Source organism: Acromyrmex echinatior, chromosome 5 (assembly GCF_024713525.1).
Source record: "Acromyrmex echinatior isolate Ae372 chromosome 5, ASM2471352v2, whole genome shotgun sequence".
In the NCBI taxonomy this organism is placed as follows: domain Eukaryota; kingdom Metazoa; phylum Arthropoda; class Insecta; order Hymenoptera; family Formicidae; genus Acromyrmex; species Acromyrmex echinatior.
The window spans coordinates 10,994,721-11,008,967 of record NC_141856.1 but is presented as its reverse complement, the minus strand read 5'-3'; the positions used below and the strand labels follow the sequence as shown (position 1 = coordinate 11,008,967).

Genomic DNA, 14,247 nt, shown 5'->3' with positions numbered 1-14,247 from the left:
ATGCTAAATGCATCGTAAAAAATGAAAAAGAATAATTAATAACGCTGGAAGCTTAATAGTAAAAACTTATTAAAGTAATAAACTTTATTTGCATATTACAAACAAAATATGAAAGAATATAAAGCGTAAGACTATTATTTCTAGTCTCTTAATCACGTTTTGCATGTTCAATTTGCATATATTGATAAATTTCTGTTGACGTCAAATTATCAATTTTATAATTAATTTGTCTTTAAACTTTTACACTTTGACGCATTTTAGGTCAAAGCGATCATTTATTCGAGGTATTATTATTATTAATGCATCGATAAGAGCATCGCCTGTGATGATAAAAAAATTAGTTTTGATTTTCATCAAATTGTATCACTAACGCTTTGCGTATTAATAATCTCTTTGTACATAATTGGATAAACTGATTTTTAAATATCGATCTAAACATCAATGCCTTCAGAACGTTGCAGAATTTGTCGAAACAGATTGACGAGACAAAAAGTTTTTAATGACTACTTATAAAACCATTTATCATCGGACTTGTTTCCGTCATCTTGATATCAATACTGTCCAATCAGATAAAATCTCGAGTGCACTTGTGTGCAAATCAACAAGCTCTGTAGCATTGTTGTAAGCTTGAAAAATGAGTCTCTCAAACTTTTTTCAAGCCACGAGACGCGCCGCAGCTAACCTTTTTCTAATGGAAAACAAGAGTCATACAAAGTGAATTCGCGTGCCGCACGTTGTAAAGCTTTATCTAGATCATTGCCTTCTTAGATAACGTTATGCACACCATTTTTTTCTTTCGGCAATATGGCTAGCTTTGTTTCCTTTCGTTACTATTACTTTCTTCTTTAAAAAGATGAATATACGAATATACGTATCTTCTTTAAAAAGATGACAATATACCTGCAGAAACGGATGCGAAAAATGTTCTTAATAGAAATCGGAAAAATAGTATTACGAAATATGCATGGTTCACTTTGTATCGTAGTTGAATGCATCTTCTTACATTATCAACAGATATTATATGCCATAGTATTATGAAAATATGCAATATTTCTGAAGGATGAGAAAGAGTACGTAGTGTTGATATAATACGGTTTCTTATATCTTTTTATGTGAAGAATGTTTTCTATTGTAAAATCATCTGATTATCATCTGATTACAAGTGTTACAATTCATTGACTATAATATAGATAAAAAAAAAGATATTGTAGGAGAATAAATTTTCATAATTCAATTATGAACGGATTAAATGCTAACGCGATTTGTTAGTGACCTGGTTACTAGTTTCATGCATGACAGTCTTGATGCGATGATTTATTATGTTAGTCATTTGTTCATATTTCAGATTTCATTTGTTCATATTTCAGATTTCATTTCTTTATCTAATTTTATTATTTATTTTGTGTTTTGTGTTTTGTTTTATTCTGATCTATACAGAGTATTCTAAAATTCGCGACTCAAAATACTATAGCAAGAAAGCTTAACCTCCTAAACTTTAAGATAAGCAAATAAAAAAGCATGAGTCTAACATTTCTTGATGATTTACAATTACAACATAGTCAAAGTCCATTAAAATCAAAGGAACAGTTTCGACAGTCTCCTTATTAATGAAGTTGAAACTTGCTCATTGCATGTATAATTAATGTTAAATTGATACATTAAATTTGTATGATTTTTAATTAAGCAACTATAATTTTTGGATTTTTAGCCTGTTTAATATTTTATTACATTGTTTTATTATGATAAAACGAACAAGTTATTTATTTTAGTTATATAACATTATTCAAAATATTAATATGTTAAACTATTCGATCTCTGATTAAATTAAACAGAGACGAAAAAGTCCATCAGTAATAAATATTTCTTCTACATTTGCGATATATTATTCAACGAAGGTTCTGTCGATTTAATTTTGGCTGCGTAATTGCATCGTACGGCATTAAATTTTGTCTCGAATATTTCATCAACTCAAGTTTTGCACTCGGAGTGTTTGCGAGCGAAATCCGGAAACCTCTTTCGAAGGATCAATAATTGGGGATGATTGCAGTTACCCTTGAAACGCTATACTTTGCGAAACACTGGAGCATCATAAACCAAACAGAAACAATGGTGGTTGTCGTTGCAAAAGTCGAGTCGCTTTCATCGATTCCATATATGTATTCTCAGTCGTAAAGTTTCCGAATATTTCGTAGCGTACGTTGCGTTTTTCGCGTGCAACTGTCTCGTTTTAATTGCAAATTTTTGAGCAACGATTTTGACGATAGCAATCCATTGTCAATGATAAAAATAAGCTGAAATAAATTACGCGCGTGATTGTTACATAACGAAATAAAAACTAGAGTCTTTTTAAATCTCTCTAACTGTGCTCCAAGATATTCGGAAACAAATTTGCACCGAAACTACGAACCTTTGTTGAAATTGTGAAGCCATTGATGGCCTAGATTTTCCAGATTGAATAATGTCTCCTGTGGCAAGATTTACGAGCACGAAACCGCGATTTCAGGCCACCGGATGACTAATCGGAGAAGTATCGCAAGAACAAACGATACGTATTTGCTGCTCAATTTGTCATATACAGAAACAATCCTGGGGAAAAGCGTTTGTCCTTGAAGCGTGTCACTGCACCTTCCGTGCAAGGTCTAGAACCGATTGATTAATAATTAAATCAAATAACGCAGCCGCTTCAGCAACCAGGCAGGGCACTGTGATGGTCAAAGGCATCGATCCTCATTCTCGATTCTAGACCATGCCTGACATGAGCACGAGGTAACACTCCTCTTTGCTTTTGTCTTGAGACTGTTCCGTGACGATCTCTCGTTTGTTCTTATAACGTATGCGAACGATTAATCTCTGCTAAGTATTAAGGGTGTGCCAGATTTAGGAATCATTTCAAGCGCTACAAAAATGCCTTTTAAATTAAATCTGCTATAATTGCAATCGTATTTGAGATACTTATCTCCGAAATGAGATTTCAAAAGAGGCTCGATCGTAGTACACTGAACGCAATTATTTCAAACAATCTCGGTCCATTTTCAATTTTACTTTTATTTTCTTTTAATATGGAACTTATGATATGAAAATGTTGAATCATTACAATAGGTAATGTCAAATTAGTAAATTAAATTCTGCGATTACAATGGAGAATTTCATATTAAATCTCGCAGTTTAACTTTCAAGGATTTCTTTTTTCGAGCTCACTTTTCTTTTTAAAGCACTCTTTAGAGTCCGAAAGGCGACTAAAATGTGCGAGAAGTAGTGATTTAAAAAATTATTCATCTCTGTGCTTTCTTTCGATGAACAGTTCTGTTGCATTTATTCAAGTTCCTTTATTCATTTTTCCACAATTTAACGGTCTAATAAACACCGTTAAATCTTTATTGCAGTAGAGCATTTCGCTTAAATCTCATAATATCAATCCCGATTTTTTTAAATTTTCTCTCTCTCTCTCTCTCTCTCTCTGTCTCTCTTATTTTATTTTTATAGTTTTTAGAAGTACAGAAGTGAGAGGGGGAGGTAATTTATGTTCGGATTCACAAGAAGCATGGTAACGATTTTTCCCGCATGTTCATTCTTTCGAAAAACAGTCCTTGACCTGCGATATTTACGTGTTAGACATATATAGAAGCATGCACGCAAAATTTCGCTGTCCGAAATTTTAGTTAATGTATCAATCGACATAGTCAAGTAGACATTTATTCACAATTAACAATAACAGAATTAATTCTACATTGCTCATATTAAGCTTCCTACGCTTATTACAGTTCGTTTTCTTATTTCCGCGTAATGTCGTTTTTCTACTTAATAAATTACTATCTTTTGCAACTTTACTCTGGTAATTTCTGTTTGAGATTACCCCCTTTTCTTTTATAAACTGTTCGTTCAACATTTATAAAACGGAAAATTTGATAATGCTTTATTCTACTCTGAGATAAAAATAAAAAATGTTAAATAATGGATTGAATATGACGGAAAAACAGAATTTTAAAAAATAATTTGATTATCATAAAATTCGGTTTTAGACAATTTTTAATTCCGAAGTACTATCAAGTGTTGCTTTATTTAAAGTTTATCAGTGATACTTAAGATTAAAGATTTATATATATGATACTGATTTTCAAACTGATTTTTGAATTCTGATTATGAATCCACTTCCATGAATGATCCTTTCGATATTTTCAGACTACTTTCAAACTCAAAGATCTTCCAAACCAAGAACTTCCTAAATCGAGTTTCAGTAAAAAACATTGTGTACTTGTGTTGGAAATGGCCTACTCACGTTTGTTAATAGTTTGACATATTGTTATAATACAAAATTATTGTTGAGTGTTAATTTAACATAATGTGATTATGTTAATGATTTTATGTTAAATTGATATTCAACTTCAAAATGACAATCAATTTATGAGTAAGTGAATAAATAACATAAAAATAATGTGTTTTAAAACGTAAGATAAATGAATAAAAAATATGAATTAATTTAACATATTAAAATGTTAATTTTACCCAAAAAAATATGCATGCCATGGTTTGTTTACAAACAGTGTCAATATTACCATTTCATATTTATTTTCTTACATAATATTTGTATAACCTTCTAACATATTCATCTTTGTGTGTAAATTAATTTAAAAAATTGAGACCGTTTGAGACCTGCGATTTATGTTAAATTCGATACATTTTTTCCAATAGTGCACGATATAATCATATTATTTTTTTTTTAATTTAAATTTTACAATTCTGAAACCAAAATTTACAACATTCTAAACATTTTTAGAAAGCAAAATTTTTCATAAGTTATTTTGTGAAAAAATTCTCAAAGAATTAAAAATATATTAAGAGTTAAAAATACATATTTTTCACAAGAATCTCGATTGTATATATGTATAAAAAGAAAGATACATTGATCGATATATAGATAAAATAGTAGCTGTAAGCGCGAATAATGTAGGATAATGCTTTATTCAATATTATTCTTAGTGGTTTTCATTTGTTGAAAACACAACATCTGTAAGCGCCGTAACGAGATTGTTTGCACTGTAAAAATAAGCTTACATACAAGCAACAGCACTCAATAAAATCACGACTGCAGTAAAGATATTCATGACAAATGCATATTTGAAAGAATATTTGCTTTCACTTTTTCAAAGTGTATAAATATTAGTATATAAATATTAGTTTCACAGATTATCCTGAAATTTTCTTAGCGTTTGTGGCACTTTCAATATGAATATGAGAGTTTTAATTGCAAACTCGGCACTTTTACGTTGCCAGTTAATCGATCTGTTCCAGTTCAAATGCCGATTAAGTTCTCTTCTTCGGTGCGCACTTTTATTTATTTTATCCAAAAAACAGCGTATCTGTTCACGAACATCGTAACGCGCTACGTGCAGAAAAAAATACTGCATTATTAGAATTACAGCATGCCAAGCGCGCGCGATTAACTTTAGCGCAAGGGAAAGGGTTGATCGAGATAAAAGGAGCGAGTAATTCAGAGCGACGAAAGCACGGAAGTATCGTGGTTTTAACGAGGCCGAGTTGCATAAATGCGCTCATTAGCAGGTCGCTCCTCGACATATTCGTGTCTTCGCCCTCGCCGCGACGAGGATATAGTATCCTCATAGTTTCCCGACGCGAGCTCTCTTTTTTTTTCTTTTTTTTTTCTACTGTAATTGCGGTAGTCCACTATCCCGAGTCTCTCATGATATACTTACTGTTCCGTTTGCCACGGAAACTTTGCGGAAAGAGGAAACGAGACGGAGCAAAAGTACGGGGCATGTATTTCTACGGTCGTATTTGTCGTCGACGAAAATCTCGGAAGGAAATACGTGCCATGCACTATTGGATTGCGTACTTTATATTCTCGTCTGTTTTTATTCTGAACCGTTCAATTAACCCTCTAGGGAGCTGACGCCAAAATCCGTAACGCAGTTTCTGATACTGGATGAATGAATTATAATATAATTGTATGTTGATTAAAAGGTACTAATTTATTTCAAGGAATCAAAATGACATAATAACAATATAACGATAAAACAGGTAAATAAGGGTCGATTCTTTAAAATGTATTTAACTCCTATTAATAATTTTTATATTTTAAAGAATCGTGGAAGCATATTTTTTTAAGTAAAATTAACATTTACGATATGTTAAATTAACCCATATCTTTTTTTTAAATTTATCTTAGAATTTATTTTAACACTTTATTTTTGCGTTATTTGCTCACTTATTCATAAATTGTGTCATTTTGGAAATCGTCACGTTGAATATCAATTTAACATAAAATCTTTAAATGACATAATCACATTATGTTAAATTTAACAACACTCGAATATGTTAAAAAATTCAATACAAACTGTTAACAAGAACGTGAGTGAGCCATTTCCAACACAAATACACAATTTTTTTTACTGTGATAAATACTAAATTTGCTTTAATAAGAACAATCCAAATTTGTAAATATAAAGAGAATTGAATTATTTGACATTTTTGTATAATTGCTACAATAATTCATGCAAAAATTAAAATTTAATAGCAAATTCAAATATAATAATATATTTTTCATTTTAACTCTATTTCACAGAAAAAGCTGAATTATTTTTATTCATAAAAATCTTTATTAACCAAACAATCACTGTATAGGGGATTCAACAGATCCATCGTCCAGCTTCGGAGGAATAGAAGATCTGTTTTCTATAGCTGGACTAGTGAACACTTTTGCAACTGAAATAGATATATGTTTGATATTTGATGAAAGAAGTTCTAGAAAGAAAGTTCTAGTACAAAGTCTAGCACAGGAATAAAAAATAAATCTATAATTGAGCGGGTCTAATAGACCCACGTCAGCTCCGGAGAGTTAAGAATTATATCGCCGTTGAAACGAACACACGGCGTGTGTGAACCAAAATTATATTCCGAGCCGATTATGTTATCGGAAGCTTTTATCGGAAATACGCCGAGACAGGTATATCAGACGTTCGTATGGAGAGATAAAATTGCAGAAATCGAAACTCGTGGAATATGCGCAAGTGACAATAAAATCCGTCAACGATCTGTCGTGTTTCGAATGTTGTTTATCAGCGAACCAGTAGGTCGACCCTGCAAAGGAGATTACCGAAAGCTTGCAGTATATCTCTCGTAACCACGTTGTAACCAACAATCGTATAAATCGTATCATTTACCTTATTCATTCAAATAAGTAGAATGTGATAAAAGAATTCGTACGATGTCGTCACAATCTGATTTTTATCTGTGATAATGTACCGGGAATCTTCAATTAATGAAACAATCTACAGACCAATGCCGAACGTTTTAGCGAAATGCGCGTGCTCTACGCCTCTACGCATGAGCAATGGTATCTATGTGTCTAAAAATGAGTAAGTAAGTAATAAATGAATGACTATATCTAGCTAAATAGCTAGTGACTAATCTCTCAACTAGATCTGGATTATTATCTTGGTATATACCTGGCTTAGGCTTCTAAAGCTACTTGTGCTGGCGCTGCGAGCCTGCAAACACAAGTACAGTATAGGTCACCAATTACCACGCCACTGTAGTTGGAAAAGTATAGATAAAGATATGATATAACACTGACGACATTACGGATACGTTGTATTGGTTGCACACAAGTGTGATTTGTATGTGTATAGAAGGAATAGAAGTAATGTTTCATAAATGTCAGAACGGAACTCGCACTTGATATGCAAATAACGTGTGCTGTAAGAAAAGTCTTTGTATACGTATTGCATGATAAAAATCTATTAAAAGCTAGAAGAATGACAAAGTTCAAATTAATATCTTGATGTCAATTGATGTCGGCATTGATGATTCTTTCGAATGACGTCGAAATTTCCAAATACTATGGAATAGTTGTAGCCAAAAAAGGGTATGAAAAATTAAAAATATATTCTATGATATGATTTATTAATTCTTCTCTGGAAAGATGAATTTTCAAGATTATCCAGAAAAAAAGTAGAATTAAATCCGTCCCGATGCTGTTTTATTCAATCAATATAATAAAATGTTCTAATCAACTAACATAATAACTTCTTTCTCTGTTAAACAACACAGTAGAATATTAGAATCTGTTTTTTTCAATACTTGAATTAGTGCAATGTACACTCTTTGTATTCAAAATAAAATAGGTACCTATTTGAAATTATTATATTTATTATATTTATAATTGGCAAAAACGGAAAAAAAGTTCTGGTGTGCAGTCCAATGCAGCAGTAACAAACAAACCTATTATATTCAAAAATTTTTCATATCGGCTAAAAAAGAGTATCATATATCGGGATAGTGGTTTATATTCATTATCATTCACATATATAAAATATACATATAGCAGTTCTGTTGAAAGTGATGACAGCGTAACGTGAAGTGATAGCTGTGATCGCTCACGCTAGTGAGCAATAATCTTTCACGAGAAATTATACTTGCATATATAGTATAATATTAATCAAAAATACAATATTTAAATTAAAGCACCAAATTGTCAGCACATAAAACACTTTTATCAATCGATCACCCAGATAGCACAATTGATCTCAATTTCAAAAATATTCATCTTCTTAAATTCTTTGGCACAATCTGTTCGAAATGAACCAAAAAAAAATTTTTTTAATTTATATAAATATATTTATTGTATATTTATATATATATATATGCATGTTATTTTTAATAAAAGTAATATTTAATTTGCATAAAAATCAAAGTATAATTTCTTGTCAAATTAAAAAATAAAGAAAGACTACAAAAAGAATACTTTTTGAATTTGAAAAATTGATAACATCACTCACGATTGGTAATATAAAAGTGATATCTTTTTGGAACTATCAGGAATACTTTTAGAACAAAACAGGACGAAACAGGAATTCATTTCGTAAATCCAAAGAATTCTTTTTCGATTCTCTATGCTATCTGTGCAGAATATTTTCTTTCCAATAAATGGATTGTTAATCTCGTAAATTCGCAAATATATTTAATCACAAAGTACAGATTTTGTTTGTTTTTAAATTGCATAAAAACTTTTTATAAATATAATGAATCTAATGTAATAAATGTTGCTAAAAACGAAAAAACTTTACAATATTTAAAAACTTAACTGTAATCATCATTGGTGAAGCATATAATGATAGTAATAGTTTCCTGCAGTTTCAAAATGGAAGAACATTTAGATTTGCATCTTTTATAATTAATGCATTATATTTAATGCGCTGTCCGCATGAGAATATGAATATAATTACATTTACAAAAAACATTACACGATCTGGTGTATCTCTACCATTTGATACGTTTACCATTGGAAAAGCTTTCTCTAAAGCTTGACTTAATTGATGATCGGCTTCGCTCCCATCTATTGCAAGAAAAAAAGAGACTATCAAATCGGAAAGCTGTCACGTCAGCGAATCGTGACGGGTTTACCGAGCAAAATACGACGCATTGATCGAACTCCGCTTTTATGTTTCGACGGAACTGTTTCCTTTCTGACACACCTGGTCTGACCGTTTACGTCGCGTGTTAAATCGAGACTGACTACTTGTAGGACCTACTTTACGTTTTCTTCATAATAATGTCATTTCATCACAAACTCGAACGAGGAAGAATTCGACTGAATATCACAAAATTTATCCTACTTGTTTACTGATTCCCCATCGTAAAAGAGCTCATTATTCTTATATTTCTGGATACTAAATCATGAATACACAAATATCAAGGTCATAATAATTTTCGAATTAGCAATCAACTTTAATATGGTTGTTGGTATAGTGCTCACTTATCAATCTATAATTCTGTTTACTAATCTATCAAATAATTTGTTATTCGTTATCGTAGTCCTGGTGATATCGATTTTTAATTTTCAACTGAGTTTTTTTTCTTCTTATGTTATGAGCACTATAGTGATTAGCAATTAGTTTATATGTGTAATAACAACTGACGAATTATGTATTAATTAATAAAAATATTAATTATTATATGTAAATTTAAGTAAATATTCAAATATAAAATGAAAATAATATTAGTGTTGTACTCTTTTTATAGTTTTCTTCATCTTCTGCTTGTCGTTTTCCATTATTTATCTAAGCAATCTAAACAATAAATTGAAATATTCAGTCAGTTAATGTATTTTATTGTATAATGATATTCATTTATTCAAATAATATTAATATTTATATATCATGTTTTTATAGCATTCTAAAGTGAGTAATAATTTTATCTGCGTAAAGTATTTGAAGAAAAGCGATGAGAGAAAATATTTCTTAGATTTTTAGAAATTTGTAAAAATTACTCTATAATCATTAGATATTTATCACTTTTTACCGAATTTACTCTATCTGTGAAATACTTCTTTATATGAGCGTTTATTCGCATAAATTGATAATAGCAATCACAGACATATATGTACGTATTTTCAAGATAAAATATTAATAGTCTCAGTCCAACTATTTTCAGGCACATACATATATACACATACATATACACAAAACAGATCTATAAAATGTGTTATTTATGTGTAATAATCTTGAGATTTAATTTGATACACACACACACACACACACACATATCTTACATACACATAAGTATTTGATAAAATTTTCATAGATCTATTAAAAGGAAGTTTGTGTCACTGATATGTAACTGCGGAGATGTAATAAAAACTAAAGTTAAAATATTAACTGAAGATATATATGAATCATAGCAATTTAAAACATAATCAATATGTTAAGAAATAATTATTACACATATGAAATAATTATTTATGACTAATTCAGTCATTAATCTGTGTTACTAAGGCAGATGACAAATTTCAAATACTATATAGTGTTATACAATGATAAATTACGAATAATTAGTCTGTCACTAATGTAAAAAATACTTGAATATAATTTTAATTATTTTATTGACATAATTTTCAAGTCTAATAATGTAATTTAAAATATTTAAAAAATTTCATGTTATTACAATTTAAATGATAAGAAGACTATCTATGATTTAATTAATCCTACTTATATTTTTGCTACATAATTTTCGTACTAAATAAATTTTACTTAGTTAATAAATTTTACTTAGTTAATAAATTTTACTTGTCAATTTAACGTATAAATTAATAAATAATAAATCATATGAATATATGAATATCATATAAATATATAACTTTTCTTCTTTATTAAAATTCTGTGCAAAATTTTTAATTTATTAAAAATTTACAAGGAAAGCAAATACTTTATATGTTCATATTAGACTTAATGCGCAGTGCTAACTTATTCATTTATTTGTTTAAGAGAATACTCGATATTCATTTGTTTCACAGTGTTAATGTTTCGTAGTGAGAAAATGATTTACCAGATACGGGTAATCGGTGTTTGTTTTTTATTTACAGTACAATGTGAATGTTTACACATTCGCACAGCTACCATTCGCACAGCGCGAACTAGCAAATACCGACGTGAATTATTTCATAGTTGTGTTGTTGTCGCAGTATCATCTCATGATTGTGCGACGGATAAAAGAAAATCTTATCATTCTCTATAATAAGAACAATTAGAGTAAGATTTTATGCGACTGATTAATTTTCTCAATTAAGGAATTATGAACGTCGAAGCGACTATTTTTTGAAAATATAATATAATGGAAATCGAATAGGTAATACACATTACAAGTTATGATTTTATGCTATTTATAGGTAATAATTGTGTGTTTCAACGAAGTATAGATTCGAATATACCATGTATTGAACTGAATTTTTCAATTGATTCAAATATAATTTGTGGCAAATATACAGTTAAAATATACACCTCACCGATTTTGCCATTTAGATACTTTGTAGGAAAGAGAGGAGATAAGAAAAAAATAAGTAGCGGTATTGGTTAGTAGACATAATAAATTAAAATTTTACAATAAGATTTGTACAATATTTAATTTTTTGATAGTAGAGCTCCTTTGTAGAGGAAAGGAAGAGTAGAACACTGTCTTTACGCATCATATATTTTACGATGCAAAGCGAGTTTCCATATATGTTTAGAACTTTCCATACATAGATTTAGATTGAACCTCGTTTTGCGTAGAAAGTTGTAAACTCGTGTGAAACCTCACTTTGTGAAGGGTGCCTTACAACAAGCGACTCCGTGTAACACAATGATTATCTCATCCTTGTTTAACAATGATGCAGAACAACAAGGATGTAATGATGCACCGTGTCACACCGTGTCATGTGTGTCTCTTGTTGGAAGGCATCCAAAGTGTATGTATAAAGGCAGTGTGCTTTGCACCCTCTTTCAGAGACCTACAAAATAGACACATAGGTTTGGATTGAACTTTGCTTTGCATGGAAAATTACAAACATGTATATTCATTACTATAATAAAAAAAAACAAATTAAATCTTTATATAAGCCTTATTGTGATACTGTAATTTATTATATCATCTAAACCAATATCGTTCCCTACTTCAGTTTTGTGAATTATTCAGAACAACATATTTCTCTTAACATATCTATAAGGTAATAAAATCGGTGAGGTATAAGCAAATTATATATTTACTTAATTTGTTTATCTTCCGATGTAATACATAATAAATCGCAGAATCAAGTAATTTGTGGAATAAAAAACCACGATATATCGATCATTTATAAATAACAAATGTATTTCGTAATTTATGTACTTGATACATATTGTGTGTGCAATATTGAATTATGAATGTATTTTTAAACAGTTCATCATATCTTAATGAAGCATTAATTATTGAGTATCATGTATTAGAGTGAAATTGCATTATTTCTGAATTTTTCGATCATCAATGGAACGTTGTAACACAAAATAAATTGATTTGGATTCGAGCAGCATTACAATGCATTCAAATAATAATTATCAATAGTGTAAAATAAATTCGATGTTTATATATCGATGATGTTTTAAAACTTACTTTCATTCGCTAGATTGATTGTGTTAATTCGCAGATATTAATACCATACTTTTTCGTGTTATAAACTTATTCTTTTGTTACAAAATGTTTTATTTTTCTGTTACTTGTGATTAATGTTGAAAAAGTCGTATAAAATATCACACAACTGTTCTTTTCTAGTGATTAATGTACGGTCGTAATTAACTGTATTTGAAAATGTGAATGTTGTATATAACAAAAAAAAAAAGAAAAAGATTTGGAGACATCAAGTCGGTGGAACAATCGTGAGATAATTTTTTATTATTTAGTTTGTTATTTATATAGTTATTTATATAGTCTTTGTGTACAAGAAGACAAAAGCTCAAGAATAAAAATCACAATATCACCAGAACTATGAAAATTAATAATAAATATAGTAATAAATATTTAATCGCAATATATATTGCGATTAAAGACTTGGTGCGCTAATTCTATGTAATATTCTCGTGTTAAATTTGATCGTTTATAAGGAAAATTATTGCAACGTCAAATATTTTTATGTTATAAAATATATTTTTATTGAAATTAATCAATCTCCAGAATATACTATTAAAGTAGTGTACGGTTGTTAGAAATTATGGAGGCATTCTTAACATAATAAAAACGTATATTTAAAAAACAAGTAATTGTTTATTTGAGCGCATTTACGATGTAACACCATGACGTGTTACGAATCAACGAATAAAATATCAAACCCCAGAAAGTTTCGGTGATAATGTGCAGATGCTGCATGAAATAACGGAAGCGCGAGCGAACGCATATCGGAAAAATGTCTCGAATGTTGACAGAACAAGTTATGCAATTTTGATGGAACTTTAGAGCAATGTGTGCGAGTATGTGTGTGTGAAATCTTCGAAAAATCGATATCGTTCGATTATTGTCAAAGAAAACTCTTTTCTTCTTCTTCATTATCATGATATGTACGTGTTAATCATATGCATATATGTGTGTGAAATATGAATTACACGTTATTTATGCTTTTTTTCCCGAAACTAACTTGTAATAAATTCATGCGGACAGCGTCTTCAACTTTTTGTCTTATACTATCTATCTATATGTCTAAAGACGACGGATCGAAGCATTAAAACTGTCATTTTATTTTTCGGTTTTCTCTCTCAAGATTTTATCTCTGAAGATATAAATTTTTTGGCTATCTACTATAGAAAGATTTTTATAGCTCTACGTCATTTATACCATGTTGATTATTGTTACAGGCTCTTCAAATCTTTATACTCAAATTCTATTTTTATTGCTTGTTGCATTTCCAATAAATTTTCATTGTGAAGGCAATTCTTAAATGTATCTTTCAAA

The 14,247-nt window shown here is 29.6% G+C and overlaps 1 protein-coding gene across 4 annotated transcripts in view; it reads right to left on the bottom strand.

Annotated features, from left to right (window-relative positions):
- The window catches only part of LOC105153587 (neo-calmodulin), a 62,465-nt gene that overhangs the window by 23,496 nt on the left and 24,722 nt on the right, over positions 1-14,247 (bottom strand). For 2 of the 4 annotated variants that reach the window (XM_087406114.1, XM_087406115.1), the window contains exon 3: positions 7,464-7,505. The exons of the other annotated variants lie outside the window; for them this stretch is intronic. In XM_087406114.1, the coding sequence (XP_087262240.1) occupies positions 7,464-7,505 (42 nt within the window). The remainder of the gene's footprint in view (positions 1-7,463; positions 7,506-14,247) is intronic. 4 annotated transcript variants of the gene reach the window in all.